Here is a 21,748-nt window from a genome sequence, read left to right on the forward strand (position 1 = left end):
AACCCCAGAAAGCTAGAGTCTCTACAAAACGGCTACCACGACACCCACCCAGAGAGACTCAACCAGTTCTCAGAGCCTCAGAGCACAGACACAGCGCACAGCCATTGCTGTCCTGCTAGTGACTCATTTCTGTTTCCCACAGTCTGTAGAGGAAATCCAGTAACACCATCCAGCCCCATTCCCCCCTCACCCCCAGAAACAGACCAATCGTTTCTCTTGTCAATTTGTTTTCTTCTATTCCCGCTCCAACAAAATGAACAAAAATTGAAAAGGGCTCTAACCAATGACAGCTTCTGTATGGATAGAGAGCAGACTTCAAACCCTGAGGAGACTAAAAACAGACTGTCTCCAGAGGAATCCCCTAAGGGGGATATGATCTGCTCCTCAATACACAAAACTCTCATAGAGGAAATCAAAGAGGCTCTCACAAGAGAGCTAGAAGAGTAATGGGAAAAGGAAAGGGAAACTTGGCAAGAGAGGCTGGAGAAGTCATCCAGAGTGGATAAAGAGATCAAATCATTGAGAAATAAAATTAGTGAGTTGGAAAAAGAAAACAGCTCTCTAAAAAGTAAAATTGATGAAATGGAAAAAAAATTCCATATAAGATAAAAACTCAATTGGACAATTACAAAAAAGTGAGTGAAGAAAACACATCATTGAAAACTAGATTCGAACAAGTAGAAATAAATGACTCAAGGAGAAACCAAGAAGTAGTCAAGCAAAACCAGAAAAAAGAAACAATTGAAAAGAATGTAAAGTACCTTATTGGAAAGACAACAGAACTGGAAAACAGATCCAGGAGAGACAATTTGAGAATAATGTGACTCCCTGAAAAATGTGAGGAAAAAAAGGAGCCTGGACACTATTTTCAAGGAAATTATCAAAGAGAACTGCCCAGATGTTTTATAAACACAGGGTAAAATAGACATTGAAAAAATTCATCGATAACCTACTGAAAGAGACCCTAAAATCAAAACGCCAAGAAATATAGTGGCCAAGTTCAAGAACCATCAGACAAAGGAAAAAAAAAATTGGAAGCTGCTAGAAAAAAGCAATTCAGATATGGAGGAGCCACAATAAGGATAACCCAGGATCTAGCAGCGTCCACATTAAAAGAGCGAAGGGCCTGGAATATGATATACCCAAAGGCTAAGGAACTTGGTATGCAACCCAGAATAACTTACCCAGCAAAAATGAGCATTCTTTTCCAGGGAAGAAGATGGACATTTAACGAAATAAATGAATTCCATCTATTCTTGATGAAAAAAACACATCTCCACAAACTGTTTGATCTTCAAATACAGAACTCAAGAGATTTCTAAAAAGGTAAAAAGAAATCTTGAAAACTATATTGTTGCCATAAAGATATGTAAAGAACACATGTATAATTTGTCCTAAAAACTAGAGGTAGAAAGGAAATTATATCATAAAAAGGGTAAAGTGGTAATAATACATCTCATGAAGAGGCAAAGGTAACCTATTATATCTGAGAGAAAGAAAGGAGGGAGATGAACATAGTATTTATCAATAGACATATTTGATTTATACTGAAACTTCTACTTCATTGAAAAGTGGGAGTGAAGGAGTAAGCTAAGGGGAAGGGAATACAGAACTTGTAATGAAAAAGGGAAAATAGGGGGAGGAACTCTAAGGTGAGGGAGGAATACTAAAAAGGGAGGGCTGTGAAAAGCAAATGGTGTTCACAAGTTTAATATTGGGTAGGGGGGTAAGAGGGAAGGAAAGGAGACAAGCATAAGCAGAGGTTAATAGGATGGCAAGCAATATAGAATTAGTCATTCTAACCATAAATGTGAATGGGGTAAACTACCTCATAAAGAGGAAGCAGTTAGCAGACTGGATTAAAAGCCAGAATCCTACTATAAGTTGTTTACAGGAAACACACCTGAAACAGGGTGATACATTCAAAATAAAAGTAAAAGGGTGGAGCAGAATCTATTATGCTTCAGGCGAAGCCAAAAAAGCAGGGGTAGACATCCTCATCTCAGATCAAGCAAAAACAAAAATTGATCTAATTAAAAGAGATAAGAAGGGCATTATATCCTGCTAAAGGGTAGCATAGATAATGAAACAGTATCAATATTAAACATATACACCCCAGGTGGTGCAGCATCTAAAATCTTAAAAGAGAAATTAAGAAAGCTGCAAGAAGAAATATACAGCAAAACTATAATAGTGGGAGATCTCAACATTGCACTCACAATTAGATAAATCAAACCACAAAATAAATAAGAAAGAAGTCAAAGAGATAAACAGAATACAAGAAAAGTTTGATATGATAAATCTTTAGTGAAAGCTAAATGGAGACAGAAAGGAGTACACTTTCTTCTCAGCAGTTCATAGAACCTATACAAAAATTGATCATAAAATTATAATAAATAATAATAATCATAAAATTGACATGAAAACGTCAAAATCAAATGCAGTAAATCAGAATACTAAATGCATCCTTTTCAGACCATGATGCATTGAAAATTACATTCAAAAAAATGTCAGGTGAAAATAGACCAAAAATTAATTGGAAACCAAATAATCTCATACTAAAGAATGATTGGGTGAAACAGCAATCATAGACATAATTAATAACTTCACCCAAAAAAATGACAATAATGGAATATCATATCAAAATGTCTATGATGCAGCCAAAGTAGTAGTAAGGGGAACTTTTATATATCTAGAGGCCCACTTGCATAAACTAGAGAAAGAGAAAGTCAACGAATTGGGCTTACAACTAAAAATGCTAGAAAAGGAATAAATTTAAAACCCCAGACAAACACAAAACTTGAAATCCTAAAAATAAAAGGTGAAATTAATAAAATTGAAAGTAAAAAAAAAAAAAACAAAGCAAAACAAAAAAAAATATTGAATTAATAAAACTAAGAATTGGCTCTATGAAAAAACCAACATAATAGACAAACCCATAGTAAATCTGATAAAAAAAAATGCAAAGAGGAAAAACAAATTGTTAGTCTTAAAAATGAAAAGATAGAAGTCACCACTAATGAAGAGTAATAGTTAGGAGCTTCTTTTTCCAACTTTATGCCAATGAATTTGATAATTTAAATGAAATGGTAGAATACCTTTAACAATATACTTGCCCAGATTAACAGAAGAAGAATAAATAGCCTAAATTGTCCCATTTCAGAAAAAGAAATAGAACAAGCTATTAACCAACTCCCTAAGAAAAAGTCTCCAGGACTAAATGGATTTATGTGTGAATTCTACCAAACATTTAAAGAACAACTAACTCCAGTGCTATATAAACTATTAGAAAAAAATAGGGATTGAAGGAGTCCTACCAAATTACTTTAATGACACAGACATGGTACTGATAACTAAACCAGGTAGGCTGAAAACAGAGAAAGAAAATTATAGACCAATTTCCCTAGTGAATATTGATGCTAAAATCTTAAATAAAATATTAGCAAAAACACTTCAGAAAATCATCCCCAGGATAATACACTATGACCAAGTGGGATTTATACCAGGAATGCAGGGCTGGTTCAATATTAGGAAAACTATTAGCATAATCGACTATATCAATAAGCAAATTAACAAAAAAACATATTATCATATCAATATATGCAGAAAAGGCTTTTGATAAAATCCAACATCCATTCCTACTAAAAACACTTGAGAGTATAGGAATAAATGGATTATTCCTTAAAGTAATAAGGAGCATATTTTTTAAAACTGTCAGTAAACATCATATGTAATGGCGATAAGCTGGAACCTTCCACAATGAGATCAAGAGTAAAACAAGGTTTCCCATTATCACCATTACTATTCAATATTGTACTAGAAACTCTAGCCTCAGCAATAAGAGTTGAGAAAGAGATTCAAGGAATTAGAGTAGGTAATGAGAAATCAAACTATCACTCCTTGCAGATGATATGATGGCATACTTAGAGAACCCCAAAGACTCTGCTAAAAAGCTATTAGAAATAATTCAGAACTTTGGCAAAGTTGTAGGATACAAAATAAATCCATATAAATCCTCAGAATTTTTATACATTACCAATACAATCCAACAGCAAGAGATACAAAGAGAAATTCCATTCAAAATAATGGTTGATAGTCTAAAATATTTAGGAATATATCTAGCAAAGGAAAGTCAGGAATTATATAAGCAAAATTACGAAACACTTGCCACAAAAATAAAGTCAGATTTAAATAATTGGAAAGACATTAAGTGCTCTTGGATAGGGTAAGTGAATATAATCAAGATGACAACACTCCCTAAAATAATCTATTTATTTACTGCCATACCAATCAGACTCCCAAGAAACTATTATCTAGAAAAAATAACATATGGAAGAACAAAAGGTCAAGAATTTCAAGGGAAGTAATAAAAAAAATTAAATGAAGGTGTCCTAGCTGTACCTGATGTAGAACTATATTATAAAGCAGCGATCCCCAAAACCATTTGGTATTGGCTACGAAATAGACTAGTTGATCAGTGGAATAGGTTAGGTTCACAGGACAAGATAGTGAATAAAAATAGCAATCTAGTGTTTGACAAACTCAAAGATCATAACTTTTGGGATAAGAATTCATTATTTAACAAAAACTTCTGGGAAAACTGGAAATTAGTATGGCAGAAACTAGGCATGGACCCACACTTAACACCACATACTAAGATAAGATCAAAATGGGTCCATGATTTAGGCGTAAAGAACAAAATCATAAATAAATTAGAGGAACATAGGATAGTTTACCTCTCAGAGTTGTGGAGGTGGAAGGAATTTGGGACCAAAGGAAAACTAGAGATCATTATTGATCACAAAATAGAAAATTTGGATTACATCAAATTAAAAAGCTTTTGTACAAACAAAACTAATGCAAATAAGATTAGAAAGGAAGTAAATTGGGAAAACATTTTTACAATTAAAGGTAGACAAACCCTTAGTAAATCTGATTTTAAAAATGGAAAGAGGAAAAGCAAATTGTTAGACTTAAAAATGAAAAGGGAGAACTCACCACTAATGAAGAGGAAATTAGAACAGTAGTTAGGAACTACTTTGCCCACAACTTTATGCCAATAAATTCGGTAACTTAAATGAAATGGAAAAATACCTTCATTTTTAAAAATGGTAATTTTTTTTCTTTTTACTTTTAAAATTTTTACATTTTTTAATTGATTTTATAATTATAACATTTTTGACAGTACATATACATAGGTAATTATTTACAACATTATCCCTTGTACTTCCTTCTGTTCAGAATTTTCCCCTCCTTCCCTGCACCCCCTCCCCTAGATGCAGGCTTTCCCATATATATATTAAATATGTTATATTATAACCTAGATACAATATACATGTGCAGAACCAAATTTTGTTGTTGTTGTTGCAAAGGAAGAATTGGATTTGGAAGGTAAAAATAACCTGGGGAGAAAAAACAAAAAAATGCTAACAGTTTACACTCATTTCCCTGTGTTCATTCTCTGGGTGTAGCTCATTCTGTCCATCATTGATCAATTGGAATTGGATTAGATCTTCTCTATTTTGAAGATATTCACTTCCATCAGAATACATCCTCAAATAGTATTGTTGTTGAATAATGGTAATTTATTTAATGCTTTTCTATTAATAACCATGTAAAATTCATATAACTCATTTTAGCATTCAATACATATAATAGACATTTAATAATATAGCACATATAGGCTTAAATTAAACTCCTAAAAATTGTCCTGTGAAGTAAGGTATTTTATTTTATTTCATTTTTGGTGGATTATTTATTTCTTTGTTTTTAGTTTTTTTTTTTTTTAAAGCTTTTTATTTATTTTATTTTATTTTATTTTAAAGATATTTATTTATTATTATTATACATATACATAGATAATATTAAAACATTGATCCTTGCATAGCCTTGTGTTCCTAATATTCCCCTCCTCCCCCCCATCCCCTTCCCTAGGGGGCAAACAAACCAATATATGTGAAAATATATTTTAAATCCAATATATGTAAACATATTTGTACAATTATCTTACTGCACAAGAAAGATCACATCAAAAAGGAAAAACCAATGAAAAAAATGCAAATTATTGATCACAAAATAAACAATTTTGAGGGGTTCCAGCCAAGATGGTGGAGAGAATGCCCACATTTACTTAAGTTCTGTGTTTTCTCTCAGAATAATTTATTTCATGACAAGCCTTGGAATTAGCGCTTGACAAAAAAACAAAAAACAAAAAACTAAAAACAAAAAACAAAAAACAAAACACAAAACACAAAACACAAAACACAAAACAAAACAAAAAACTACAAATAAATACCAAGAGAAGATATCTTCAAAATTCACCAGAAAAGGTCTGTTTTTGCTAGCAGGTGGGGACATTTAGGTCAGGTGTAGACTGAAGGCAGGAAGCTACAGCACAGCAGACAGAGTAAGGCAGGCAGTTCACAACTGAGCAGACTGGAGTGGGGTGGAATGTAATCTCAGTCGATTCTGCAGGAAGAGCTTTACTATAGTGTTGGCAACTTTGCCCTGGCAGCAAACCAGTAGCCAAGCAAAAAAGCTAAAAACACAGGGGCTGAAGACTGTAACCCAGAAAAGCTACTGGAGTGTCTCAGCATGCAATCAGAATCTCAGAGTCTCAGAGCACAGATGCAGCATAGCTAATGCCTTGCTGCTGCCCCCTGTAGTCTGTAGAGCAGTGGTTCTCAAACTTTTAAAATAGGGTGACATTTCACTGTCCCTCAGACTGTTGGAGGGCTGGACTATAGTAAAAACAAAAACTATGAACAAATTCCTATGCACATTGCATGTATCTTATTTTGAAGTGAAGAAACAAAATGGGAACAAATACAATGTTTAAAATGAAGTAAAGTTAATCAGCAAACTTACCAGTATTTCAATGGGAACTATGGGCCTGCTTTTGTCTAATGAGATGGTCAATGTCTGGTTCCATATTTGTCACTACTAGTCATAACAAGTGATGCAAGTGTGCATCTGTTAGTCTTGATCTGGTTGGAGATTCCAATGTTTCATTCTAGAAAAAGTCTGTTCACAAACATAAGTGCTGCCAAAGATGGTTGTCATTTTGAGTGCATGGTTCCTGAAATGAGGACATATCTCAGAGGGGAGAGATGCATAGAAATTATGAAGGCTGCTTGACTTGAATGCATCTTTCAGAGATTTAAGATTCTGCAGTTCAGCCAGTTTCATTTGGTAAATTGTATTCACATTTTCAATGTCAATAGAAAATGGGTTACAGAAAAGCTGTATGTCCTGTTCATGGAGATGAAGCTCTTTAAATCTAAATTGGAACTCATTTTGCAATTTTTCCAATGAATCCACACATGTTTTGTTTGGGAATGCAATCAGCAGTTTTTCTGCTAACAGATTTTGAGTTGTGGGGAGATGGCAGTTTTCCTCTTTCACTTTTTTGATGAGGAGTCCTAATTTTACTTCAAATGCTTTGACATGTGATTGTATATACAGATGTGTTTCCCCTTTCCTTGAAGTTGCATATTGAAATTGTTGAGTAGTTCTGTTACATCTGTCAGAAAAGCAAGGTGCCATTTCCATTCTGCATCATTGAGCTCTAGTACTTCTTTGTTTTTTGAAGCAGAAAAGTTGTAATCCGTGGAAGTCATAGAAACGTTTCAAAATTCTCCCTCGACTTAGCCAACGGACTTCTGTGTGATATAGAACATCTTCATACTCACCATTTAGCTCAGGCAGAAATTCTTGAAATTGATTTATTACATTAGTTCTAATGAAGTTAACACAATTTTCATAACAGAGCCCCACTTCAGTGATTTACTACACAGCACTTGGTGGTGGATGAGGCAGTGTATGGATTGATGATGAGATTGGATGAGAATGGTTATGTTTGTTCATCTCTTGGTTAATGCAAGCAATTTCTCTTTTCTTAGACCCCACCATGTTAGGGGCACCATCAGTTGTCACGCTGGCTAGTTTAACCCAGTCCAGCTCCAAACCGTTCATAGTTTGGCAAACCTTTTCATAGATATCTTCTACTGTAGTTGTTCCTTTGATGCTTTGCAGTGCAGCAAGCTCTTCCATGACTTCAAAATAATCATTCGTCCCACGAATAAAAATTAGTTGTTGTGCAGAATCACAAACATAATTGCTTTTGTTGAGTGCCAAGGATAAATATGATTTTTTTTTTTTTGGAGTTTTGCAAATGCTGATGTCTCCCATTTCTTCCATCATCAGTGCAATCCTGAAAGACTCACTGTACTAAATAAATTGGCTTTCTCTGGACACATCTCTTTGGCAACAGAAAGAAGGCATTCTTTAACAAATTCTCCCTCCAAGAATGGTCGGCCAGTGCAAGCTATTAGCTTGGCAACTTGAAAACTTGCTCACAGTGATGAAATATTTAGCTTCTTCTGCTTCACAAAAATATTTTGCTGAGTTGTCAATGTATTTTTCAGTTTTAATATTTTATCTTTTCTCACTTCTCCAACCAATGATATTTATCTTTATGTTGAGTTCCATAGTCCATAGTGTTGACACAAATTATATTCTTTGAACACAGACACTATATTCTGGCACATCAGACATACAGCTCTTTCCTTGTACTGCATGAAAAAGTAATCATAAGTCCACTGTTCTTTGAATATCCTACACTCCAAGTCAAGTATATGTGTGTGTGTGTATATATATATATATATATATATATATATATATATATATGTATATGTACAGCGCTACAAAAACAATATACTAGCAATAACTTTGCCCACACAGAGACATACAGACTGCAATGCCCAACTTCTTCCAAGCTGCCTCTGTGCTGTGATGCCTCCATTTTCCGCACTCTCTTCCGCTTAGATCTTCACTGCATACAAGCCACTGCTCAGGCGGCCCTCTCAAATGCCCTGGCTTCCTCTGAATCCTGGGATCAATTCTCATGATCCAGCGCTGCATGATCATACATGCTGCACTCATAATTTATCATAATTGCAGGCAAAACTGTGCATATATGTATGTAACTGCATGATATAGTATCTGTGCAGAATGAGTTTCAGTGACAAATTGTATATTGGGGCTTCCCAGGGAGGTCATCATGAGACTTGAAGCTTCACAAGTGTATGGGGAACCTTAAGAATCTGGAGGGGGATGAAGCAGTACACCACCTCTGTACCCTGTCATACTCATCACACTCAGGATAAGTGGAGAGCACTAAGGTCAGAGCCCCAGGGACTATAAGGTAATGATATATGTTAGCAATATTCCATCTCTATATGAAACTACAAAACATATACACAATGATAAAACTGATGACCACAACAGCCAGACCTGAGGTCTCTATGGATACAGGGCCACAGCCTGATACCAGGAGCCTCACTCTGGACGACAATAGCAGTCAGTACCACAGCATGTGCTAGAGAGGAAGATGTTACATTGTCATTACAGTATAATGACAATGATAGAGTAAAGGTGGGACTTGTAGTACTAAGTGTTACTATACCCACACACCAGACACAGCCTATATATTCCCCCTGCAGCACAGCAGCATGCACTGTTCATCTCTCACACCTGTCTGTTGTGGTGGCTTCCATTAGTTTACAAGACCGCAGGCCATCAGTTCTCCATCTTCTGCATCTCTCTCCCTTCCCCACATCATACACCCTGGCCTGTGAACTCACCTCAAATCAGTATCACCTCACACTCTGTCTCTGCCACCTCAGACAAGTGCTGGAAGTGTGTGTTGCTAACGTGAGTTTAGGTTGAACAACACTTCTGGTCTGATTTTGCCATAAAGTGGCAGGCAGCATAAATGTCATCAGTGGGCCACAGCTGGCCCATGGGCTATAATTTGAGGACCCCTGTTGTAGAGGAAGCTTGGTAATACCATCCAACTCCCCTCTCCCCCAAAAAAGCAGATCATTTGTTTTTCTTGTTAGTTTGTTTTCTTTGACTCTTCTTTGACAAAATGAGCAAAAAATTAAAGCACATGCTAAATATTGATAGCTTCTATATGGATAAAGAGCAGACTTTACACCCTGAGGAGACTAAAAAGAGTTATCTCCAGATGAATCCCCAAAGGAAGATATCATCTGGTCCTCAACACACAAGACTCTCATAGAAGAAATTAAAAAGGCTCTCACAAGAGAGAAGAAAAGTGGGGAAAGGAAAGGGAAGCTTGGCAAGAGAGTCTGGATAAGTCATCTCACTCATTTAAAGATAGAATGGATAAACAAAGCAAATACTTGAAAAGCAGAATTAGTGAGTTGGAAAAAGAAAATAACTCCCTAAAAATAGAATTGGCAAAATGAAAAAAAAATCCATAGAACCAAAGAATTCACTTAAAAACTCAATTGGACAATTAAAAAAAAAACATATTTAAAAAGTGAGTGAAGAAATATTTCATTAAAAATCAGAATCGAACAAATGCAATTGAATGACTCAAGACAGCAAGAATCAGTCAAGGAAAACCAAAAAAATGAAACAATGCAAAAAATGTCAAATACCTTCTTGGGAAAACAACAGACCTGGAAATTAGATCCAGGAGAAACAATCTGAAAATAACTGGACTCCCTGAAAAATATGATGAAAAAAAGAGCTTGGACAATATTTTCCAGGAAATCATCAAAGAAAACTGTCCAGATGTTATAAAAAGAGAGGGTAAAATAGAAATTGAAAGAATTCATCGATCACCTACTGAAAGGAACCCAAAAATCAAAACACCATGAAATATAGTAGCCAATTCCAGAACTATCAAACTAAGGAAAAAATACTATAAGCTTCTAGAAAAAAATCACTTCAAAAATGGAGGAGTCACAAAAAGGATTACCCAGGATTTAGCAGCGTCTACAGGATCAAAGGGTCTGAAATTTGACATTCTGAAAGACTAAGTAACTTGATATGCAGTCAAAAATAACTTACCCAGCAAAAATGAGCATCTTTTTTTTTCCCCCAGGGAAGAAGATGGACATACAATGAAATACGTGAATTTTATCTATTTTTGATGAAAAAAACAATACTAAACAAAAAGTTTGATCTACAAATATAGAACTCAAGAGAAACCTAAAAAGGTAAAAAGAAATCTTGGGAACTATATTTCTACTATAAAGATATATAAAGAACACATGTATACATTGTTCTAGAAACTAGAGGTGGAAAGAAAATTCTACCCAGAAAAGGTACTACATCTCACGAAGAGGCAAAGGAAATTATTATATGTGAGAGAAAGAGTGGAGGGGGATGAACATAGGGATGAACATATCCTACTGCCTTCAGAATTGACTTAAAGAGAAAAATATTCAATTTTTGGTGAAACTTCTCCCACCTCATTGAAAAGTGGGAGGAGAAAAGTGAAAAGGAAAGGAGTAAGCTAAACAGAAGGGAATACAGAAATTGTGAGGAAAAGGGGTAAGATAGTGCAAGGAACTCTAAGGTGGGGGAGCGATACTAAAAGGGAGGGCTGTGAGAAGCAAGTGGTGCTCACAAGTTTAATACTGGGGAGGGGGTAAGGAAGAAGGAAAAAAGAAAAGCATAAGCAGAGGTTACCATGATGGCAAGCAATACAGAATTATCATTTTAACCATAAATGTGAATGGGGTAAACTCCCTCATAAAGAGGAAGTAGTTAGCAGACTGGATTAAAAGCCAGAATCCTACTATACGTTGTTTACAGGAAACACACCTAAAGCAGGGTGATACATACAGAGTAAAGGTAAAAGGTTGGAGCAGAATCTACTATACTTCAGGTGAAGTAAAAAAGCAGGGGTAGACATTCTCATTTCATATCAAGCAAAAGCAAACATTAATCTAATTAAAAGAGATAAGGAAGGACACTATATCTTGCTAAAGGCTAGCATAGATAATGAAGCAATATCAATATTAAACACATATGCACAAAGTGGTGCAGCATTTAAATTCTTAAAAGAGAAATTCAGAGAGGTGCAAGAAATAGACAGCAAAACTATAATGGTGGGAGATCTCAGCCTGGAACTCTCAGAATTAGATAAATCAAATCACAGAATAAATAAGACAGAAGTCAAAAAGGTAAATAGAATACTAGAAAAATTAAATATGATACATATTTGAAGAAAACTAAATGGAAACAGAAAGGAGTACACTTTCTTCTCAGCAGTTTATAGAACCTATACAAAATTTGACCATATATTAGGACATAAAAACCTGAAACTCAAAGGCAGGAAGACAGAAATAGGAAATGCATCCTTTTCAGACCATGATGCAATGAAAATTACATAAAATAAAAATCTAGGGGAAAATAGACCAAAAATAATTGGAAACTAAATAATCTCATACTAAAGAATGATTGTGTGAAACAGCAAATCATAGACATAATAACTTCATGAAAGAAAATGACAATAATGAGACATCATACCAAAATGTGTGGGATGCAGCCAAAGAGGTAATAAGGGGAAATTTCATATCTCTAGAAGCCTACTTGCATAAAATAAAGAAAGAGAAGGTTAATGAATTGGGCTTGCAACTAAAAATGCTAGAAAAAGAACAAATTAAAAATCCCTAGTCAAACACTAAACTTGAAATTCTAAAAATAAAAGGAGTGATCAATAAAATTGAAAGTAAAAAAAAAAAACTATTGAATTAATAAAACTAAGAGTTGGTTCTATGAAAAAACCAACAAAATAGACAAACCCTTAGTAAATCTGATTTAAAAAAGTAAAGAGTAAAATCAAATTATTAGTCTTAAAAATGAAAAGTGAGAAGTTGCCTCTAATGAAGAGGAAATTAGAGCAATAATTAGGAGTTACTTTGCCTAACTTTATGGCAATAAATTAGATAACTTAAATGAAATGGAAGAATATCTTCAAAAATATAGCTTGCCCAGATTAAGAGAGGAAGTAGTATAAAGTCTTAAGAGTACCATTTATAAAATGAAATAGAACAAGTTATTATCCAACTCCCTAAGAAAAAATCCCCAGGACCAGATGGATTTACAAGTGAATTCAATCAATCATTTAAAGAACAATTAACTCCAATACTATATAAACTATTAGAAAAAAATAGGGATTGAAGGAGTCCTACCAAATTCCTTTTCTGATGTAGACATGGTACTGATACCTAAACCAGATATGTTGAAAACAGAGAAAGAAAATTATAGACCGATCTCCCTAATGAATATTGATGCTAAAATCTCAAATAAAATATTAGCAAAAAGATTACAGACAATCATGCCCAGGATAATACACTATGACCAAGTAGGATTTATACCACAAAATGCAGGGCTGGTTCAATATTAGGAAAACTATAAGCATAATTGACTATATGAATAACCAAAGTAACAAAAACCATATGATTATGTCAATAAATGCAGAAAAAAGCATTTCATAAAACCCAACCTCCATTACCAATAAAAACATTTCAGAATATAGGAGTCGATGGATTTTTTCCTTAAAATAGTCAGGAGTATATACTTAAAACAGTCATTAAGCATTATATATAATTGGGAACCTTTCCCAGTAAGATCAGGATTGAAATAAGGTTGCCCATTATCACCATTATTATTCAATATTGTATTAGAAACACTAGTCTCAGCAATAAGAGTCTAGAAAGAGATGAAAGGAATTAGAGTAGGTAATAAGGAAACCAAACTATCACTTTTTGCAGATGATATGAAAGATCCCAACTTTTGGGGTAAGAATTCATTATTTAACAAAAACTGCTGGGAAAACTGGAAATTAATATGGCAGAAATTAGGTATGGACCCACACTTAACACCATGCACCAAGATAAGATCAAAATGGGTCATGATTTAGGCATAAAGAATGAAAAATTAGAGGAACATGGGATAGTTTACCTCTCAGACTTGTGGAGGAGGAAGGAATTTGTGACCATAGAAGAACTAGAGATAATTTTTTATCACAAAATAAAAATTTTTGATTATATCAAGTTAAAAATCCTCTACACAAACAAAACTAATGCAAACTAAATTAGAAAGGAAGCAACGAACTGGGAAAGCCTTTTTACAGCTAAAGGTTCTGATAAAGGCCTCATTTCCAAAATATATAGAGAATTAACTCTAATTTATAAGAAATCATGCCATCCTCCAATTGATAAATGGCCAAAGGATATGAACTGACAATTTTCAAATGATGAAATCGAAACTATTTCCACTCATATGAAAGAGTGTTTCAATTCGCTATTGATCAGAGAAATGCAAATTAAGGCAGCTCTGAGATACCACTACACACCTGTCAGATTGGCTAAGATGACAGGAAAAAATAATGATGAATGTTGTAGGAGATGTGAGAAAACTGGGACATTAATGCATTGTTGGTGGAATTGTGAACGAATCCAACCATTCTGGAGAGCAATCTGGAATTATGCCCAAAAAGTTATCAAATTGTGCATACCCTTTGATCCAGCAGTGCTACTACTGGGCTTATATCACAGAAAAATACTAAAGAAAGGAAAAGGACCTGTATGTGCCAAAATATTTGTGGCAGCTCTCTTTGTAGTGGCTAGAAACTGGAAAATGAATCAATGCCCATGAATTGGGGAATAGTTGGGTAGATTGTGGCATATAAATGTTATGGAATATTATTGTTCTATAAGAAATAACCAGCACAATGAATACAGAAAGGCTTGGAGAGACTTACATGATGCTAAATGAAATATCAGAACCAAGAGATCATTATACACTTCAACAAGGATACTGTATGAGGATGTATTCTGATGGAAGAGGATAGCTTTGATAAAGAGAAGATCTAATTCAGTTCCAATGGATCAATGATGGACAGAATGAGCTACACCCATAAAAAGAACACTGGGAAATAAGTGTAAACTGTTTGCAGTTTTGTTTTTCTTCCCAGGTTATTTTTACCTTCTGAATACAATTCTCCTTATGCAACAACAGAACTGTTCGGTTCTGCACACATATATTGTATCTAGGATATATTATAACATATTTTACATGTATAAGACTGCTTGCCATCTAGGGGAGGGGGCGGAGGGTGGGAAGGGAAAAGTCAGAACAGAAGTATGTGCAATGGATAATTTTGTAAAAAATTACCCAGGCATATGTTCTGTCAATAAAAATTCATAATAAAAAAATTAAATAATTTTGAGTGCATTAAGTCAAAAGGATTTTGTACAAACAAAACTAATGCAGACAAGATTTTTCTTTTTCTTTATTTTATGCTAATTAGCATCTAGAGACATCAAATTTCTCCAAATAACTGCTTTGGCTGCATCTTACAAGTTTTGGCATGTGGTCTCATTATTATCATTCTCTTAGATTTATTGTATCTATGATTTGTTGTTTTACCCATTCATTCTTTGAGGATGAGATTATTTAATTTCCAAATAATTTTTGGTCTATCTTCTCTGGCCTTAAATTGGATGTGATTTTTATTGCATCATAATCTGAAAAATGCATTTACCATTTTTGCCTTTATGTATTTGATTGCGAGGTTTTTATGCCCTAATACATGGTTGATTTTTGTATAGGTTCCATGAACTGCTGAGAAAAAGTAAATTCCTTTCTGGCTCCATTCAATTTTCTCCAAAGATTTTTCATACCCAACTTTTCGAACATTTCATTCAGCTCCTTAATTTTTTTTATGTGTGTGTTTCAATTTTTCTAGTTCTGAGAGAGCAAGGCTGAGATCCTCATCCTGTATAGTTTTGTGAGGTAAGGTATTTCAGAGATTAATAAAATGAAGCTCTGAGATTAAGTACTTTGCCCATAGACACAAAGCTATTTTCTTTGCAATTTTAATACCTAAGCTTTTGGTATACCGTTTAGCTATATGCTGTTCTTTTGGCTATATGCTGCTCAGTAAAACTGGATTTTCACTGTCATTTTACTACCTCGTTGTTCACAATTGCCATGTTTCCAATGTTCATTCCAGATTGCTAGTCACCCATGACCTACTGAGTTCATATCTATTCTTTAAAACACAATACACATACTGTTTTCAGAAAGGTTTGTTTATTCTTTATAGCTGATGTTCTTTCATACTTTATACCTCAAAGAGCAACATGACTGCACTCTTCATTTACTTATCATATAATTTATTTATTAAATATTTATGCATTTTTTCTTTTGCAGTTATCTCTGTAGGCTCTTCCCTCAAGTGAATTGCACACCCACTGAGGATAAAAACTGTATCTTATCTAAAATTTGTGTATTTGGCATACACTGGGTTCTTAATTCTTTCTGCATTGAAACAAGTTATAGGTCACTCTTGAGACCTTCTGTGCCCGAAAAATCACTGCTCTGAAGCTAATGTAACCCTGTATAGCTTGGCGAGCTCTGTCAAAGATTAGACTCTGTTAGATCCTCCAAGAACTCAAACTCTCTTCTATTCTACTATGGGTCAATGGAAGAGAATTTCAATGGTATTTTCTTGGTTATAAATACATATTTAGTTTCTGCTTAATATGGGTATTATTCTGTTAGAAAATTTAACAATATTCTTACCCTGAACATAATTTGAGAGAGACAAATCATAATCATCTGTAGCTCTGTTATGTGATTGAGTGAGATTATCAAGAGCATCTGCAGCCATCTCTATTTCATCCTATAAAATACATAAAAGTACTATAAAGTAATAAATGTAATATAAAATTAATGTAAAATAAATTATAAAGTAATAACAATGAATAACATTTATGTAGCATTTTAAGATTTCCCAATAATTATATCTTATACATTAATCTCATAGCATTCTCACAACAATTTTGTGAGAAATTATTTTTCACATGAGGAAAGAGGGTATAAGAGAGATTAGGTGATTTGTCAAGAATCATACAATTAGCTAAGAGTCCAAGAAGAGATTCAAACTAAAGTCTTCTTCAGTATTTACTAGGTCATATACCTACATGATTTAGCTGATTTAGCAAACTTATGAAAATTATCAGAAATAAAACCTCTCTTAGATAGAAAATACTCTTCATTTTCTTTTTGGGGGGAAAATGAAAGAAAGGCCAGCAACCACATTAGTTTCTGGCATTCACAATAGATGCATTTCACAAGAAGACTATTTCTAAAAGTATCCAGTTTCTGATGAAATACTCCTATGCTTCATAATGTAGAAAAAAGAGGTCCTGTCCATGAAAATTGTATTATTTTCTACATTAATTTACATTTTAGCATTTTTTACATTACCTTATTTTTCTCATATAATGTAATCTTTGTAAGCCTAAAAGACAAAAACAAATTTCAATGTAAATATAAACAAAAATATAGAAGTATATTATCATTGTAATTATTTTATTAATACATACTGATTTCAAAATCATATGCTTTTTCATGTTTCTAGTCAATAATACAAGATATAGGAAAACTTATAACAAATGCTTATCTTTGCCACTTGAAAAGATTTTAAGAGAAATTTAAAAAGTATTTCTGAATTAATATCTGATTTTTTCTCATCAAAAAAAATACTTAAGAGATCACGTTCAAAATAAATGTCATTCAAAAAATCTTAAATTGTAATCCCAATTATTTATTTTTTTTCAATTTTTCTTGTTCCAAACTGCTTGTTATTAAGATCTCAAAAAATTAAGAATTTGAGAATAATATTATCATGATTGTTAAAATAAACTGAGTCATCAACAAATGTTAAATTATGTCCATCATGTTTCACTCTATCCTAAGTTTTAGAAAATATTAAACATGGTAATCAACATAATCATATTTTTGGTAATTCAAGTTATCTGTATCTTGTCTTGTATTTACTATATGTTAAGCTCCAAGAGGTCAGTTACTATCTTTCTCACCTTTATTTTTCCTATAGCCTAGAATAAGTCATTCCACATTGCACTTGACTAATACTTTTTAAACAAGTTTACCAGAATATTAGATGGACTCATTGTAAAGAAAGCATGTGAAAATAACTCTGATTGAATGTCAAAGCCATGCTATTGGTCTCTAGAGAAAGGATTGCAGTTGTTGAGATGATATACAAATCCTCTCAAGTAGTGAAATATGAATTAAATATGATTAAACAGAATAAAAATTTCAGAGGCAGAAATTTTATGAAACATTTATGATTGGTTCTTTCTAGGTATTTAACAAAAGAACAAGATGTGTCCTACAAGTGAAGAGGGAGAAAAAAAGAGTTTGAAATAAATAAATTATGATGAAGTATAGTTGAAGAAACTGGGCTCTCTCACTTTTGGGGGGATTTAGTCAACTATTAAAAGCAATGGTAAATAGATGTTATTACCCATCCATATCCCTCATGTTTTTATCCATATCTACTATTAAATAGTTACAGAAGTCTAAAAGTATTATCTCTTTAAGGAAAGACAACTGTAATGAAGACAAACATTAGCAGAATACTCTGATGTGTGCTGCACAATATATTTATTGGGTTTATGATGATAGTTCATGTTTCTATAGCACTTTATAAAGAACTTTTCCTTACAACAATCCTGCTAATGCATCATCATCATCCCTATTTTACAAAATTGTAGAGTATGTCCTAGGTCCACTGCTAATATTGGTACAGTGGAAAATGGACTGAATCTGTATTTCACCAACCTGGTTCTTCCTCTTTTCACTTTCCTCTTTTGATTGTGAATAAACTATTTATCTCCTTAGCTTAAAAATAAGGAGGCTGGACTACAATGCCTTCCAGTTCTCAATCGATGCTACAATATTAGGAAACTGGAAACTTGAGCCTTAATCTTCTGACTCCAAGACTGGGATTATTACTAATGCCTAAGCATTATTATTAAAGTATGTATTATTAAAACTACTTTTCATAGAGCAATGTCAATCTTGCTGTGTCCTGTCACCACAATGACAGTTGTAAGTAATGTGGTATGCATAGAAAAGGGGAGTCTGGGACCCTTAGCTTTACCAATAATAGCTAGCTTTTCTGGCATTCCTGCAATGCATACGTCTCATACCACCAGAATTCTTAGAAAGAACACTTAACTGACAAAACAAAGAAAATCAGGACAACAGTCTTCTACAGTGAGAAAAAAGCACACATTGCTCATATTTTTCTGTGAGCTAATCCAGTTTACCTTAATTCATCAGAATCTGTCTCACTTAAAGTGCTGTCATCATTACTATGGAATAGGATACCAGATGAAGAATTCACCTTTTCAGAAGTTGTACTAGAATCCTTGGAAATCAATTTCTCATCTTCAGGCTTTTTTACATTTTTCCTATGCATGGCAAAATCATTGCAGAAAAAAAATCCATGAGGGGATTTTAAAATGATTTTTTATTGAAAATTTTAAAGAAAATTTGGAGGAATATATTTTTTCTTTCTCCTTTAATGTTCATTTTATTTCCAAACTATGCTTCCTTAACTAACATGGTGATCATATATGTGATCCATTGTAATTACACTGTCGGCCTGTGAAGCTTCTTCATATTCAGGCTTAAAATCTAAATCCAACAAAAGTTCTCACACTCCTTAGAATACCATGTCCTTACCAGTCATATCTGTGATTTCTCTTGTCTAGGAATAACAGATTCTGCTTATTTCTCAGCAAACCTTTTTTTCACCTATGTTTACCATTTCCTGCCTATATTTGGGCTAAAAAACCATCAGCCATATAAAACCAGATTGTTGTGATAAAACAATTAAAAATAGAATCTAGGAGGAGGAAGGTGATAGTTTCCTTATTCTACACCCTGATCAGAACATGTTTGAAGAACACATTCTTTCCTGGGAGAGATATATTTTAGGAAAGACATTTAGCATTCAAAATATTTCCAGAGGACAGAAATCAGGATGGCAAAGGATAAAGCCCTTATCAAATTAGGAGTAACTGATGATTTACTGAAGATGCTTTCTATAAAGAAGAGGAAGAACTGGGATAATAGCATGGTATATGTGTTCAAATATACAATAGACTATTATGTTTAATTGACCCTCCAAAGGATAGGACGAGGCACAGTAAAACACATTTGGGATCAATGCATGAAAAACAGAAAAGGCAAAACAACCAACTTCCAAACAATTAAAGGAATGGACTGCCTTAGAAATTAACACATTATTGGGGGGGGCAGGAGGGGAAAAAAAGAGAGAATGAGCATAATTACTAAAATAGTGAACAATTAACAATCACAAATGTAGGAAGATTGTTTTTTGATTACTTCCCCTTCCCACTCTGAGAGGTATCAATGAAGGACATTTTGGAAATAAGCACATTTTGAAATGATTCTTGTTTATCCCAGCCCCTAATTTTACTCACAGATTTCACAGAATTAATATAGAATGTTGTCTGACAACTTACCCTATTTTGATTTCCTTTTCTTCAAACTTCCCCAAAGAATAGTAATTTCTCTGGTGCTTTAGCATAGTTTCCTCTCTCCAATTGCTAAAAGTATACTCCAAGGAGTTATTTTTGCCCACTGGCAAGAAAAGTTTTAAAAACCAAAATAATCACAGCAAGGAACTTTGGTAATAGCAAATGACTAGGAATAGAGTAGATGCTCATTGACTGAAGAATGGCTAAACAAATTGTGGAACACCACTGTGTATGTTTAGAAATATTAAATGGGAGGATGAGAATATTTATATGAATTAATGCAAAATGAAATAAGGGTAACCAGGACAACTATATATTCTAACTGCAATAATGTAATTATTAAAAACAATAAAATAATTGCAACTGAAAACTGTGAAATTATAATGTCCAGATGAGAAGGTACCACTTCCTATTTATGCATGGTAGGAGATTATCAATTTAGAACATGATATTGATGCATAATTAGGAATGTTTCACTAGAAAGGTGAGCAGAGATATAATGGGAAATGAGGCTGATAAGTAAAAGATAACAAGAAGCTTTCAATTGTCAATGGCTTTACTATCTATCGCAAATAAGTCTAATATGGTTACTCCCCACTAGTCAAAGGAACAGTAAAAAAAAATGTATGCATGCAACTGAGGTCACAATGTATGAGTACTGGCATTGAGCAGGAAAAGATACCCTTTTCAGTGTTTCTCAAATAGGTTATGTATAATTAATGAAGTTAATTATTTTAGGATAAGTTTTTAAGGCTATTAAATTGTTTTAAGTTAAAAGTAAATCCAGGCTTGCTTTTTTTTTTTTAACATTCTAGATTTTCTCAGTGTTAATCCATAACACTTCCACGTTACAACTCTCATGAGTTGGAATTTTAGAGGTCTTCTAGTAAGTACAGCTGCAACATAAATTATGAACCTTCTTTATCATATTCCTGCCTGGCTCATCTATCACCTTATGATCTTAAAGACTTTTAAAGGTGGGGAAGCAGGTAGCTTTTGCTACCTGCTTTTTGCTCTTTCTCAACCTATCCAGAAACTGTATGAGCACTAGAAGGTCTTATAAAACAAGATCTCTATGAGCACTTCTCTCTACATTTTCGTTAATTCCCTTTTTTTTCCTGCCACCCCAAAAGGACATTAACCTTTCTCTCCTCAGGCCCTTCTTACATAGCATTAGGTTAGTAATGATCCTTTTAATGATTTGCATGTCTGCAATTATAAGTGTGAGTTTCTTAAGAATCCAGGTTGTCTGACTTTCCTCAGTGCTTGGCCATGATAAGCACTTAAATTGATTCATTCTTGAATATTTCTACTGATGGGAAACTTTCTAATGACTAAGAGAAGTCATCTAATGTTTGGAGTAGCTGGAAGCCAATTTTCACATCTCATTAGCACTTATTATTTATACATTTGCAAACTTTTGCTTCTTGCCATCCATTTCTTTTACTATATGCTGATCTTTTGGATCTCATCAAAGACTACCTATCTTCTTTCAATAAACATTGATATTTCTTTCAAAAATAAAACAGTTCCAA

At 33.6% G+C, this 21,748-nt stretch overlaps 1 protein-coding gene across 1 annotated transcript in view; it reads right to left on the minus strand.

Moving 5' to 3' along the window:
* Positions 1–21,743, minus strand: part of LOC141543992 (ankyrin repeat domain-containing protein 26-like) — a 37,281-nt gene extending 15,538 nt beyond the window's left edge. Inside the window, exons 1-3 of the mRNA XM_074269641.1 lie at positions 18,975–21,743; positions 17,104–17,137; positions 16,417–16,516 (exon numbers count right to left, since the gene is read on the minus strand). Of these exons, the coding sequence (XP_074125742.1) occupies positions 16,417–16,516; positions 17,104–17,137; positions 18,975–19,126 (286 nt within the window). The 5' untranslated portion in view covers positions 19,127–21,743. The remainder of the gene's footprint in view (positions 1–16,416; positions 16,517–17,103; positions 17,138–18,974) is intronic.
* Positions 21,744–21,748: the final 5 nt, after the last annotated feature.

This window comes from Sminthopsis crassicaudata, chromosome 5 (assembly GCF_048593235.1).
Source record: "Sminthopsis crassicaudata isolate SCR6 chromosome 5, ASM4859323v1, whole genome shotgun sequence".
In the NCBI taxonomy this organism is placed as follows: Eukaryota; Metazoa; Chordata; class Mammalia; order Dasyuromorphia; family Dasyuridae; genus Sminthopsis; species Sminthopsis crassicaudata.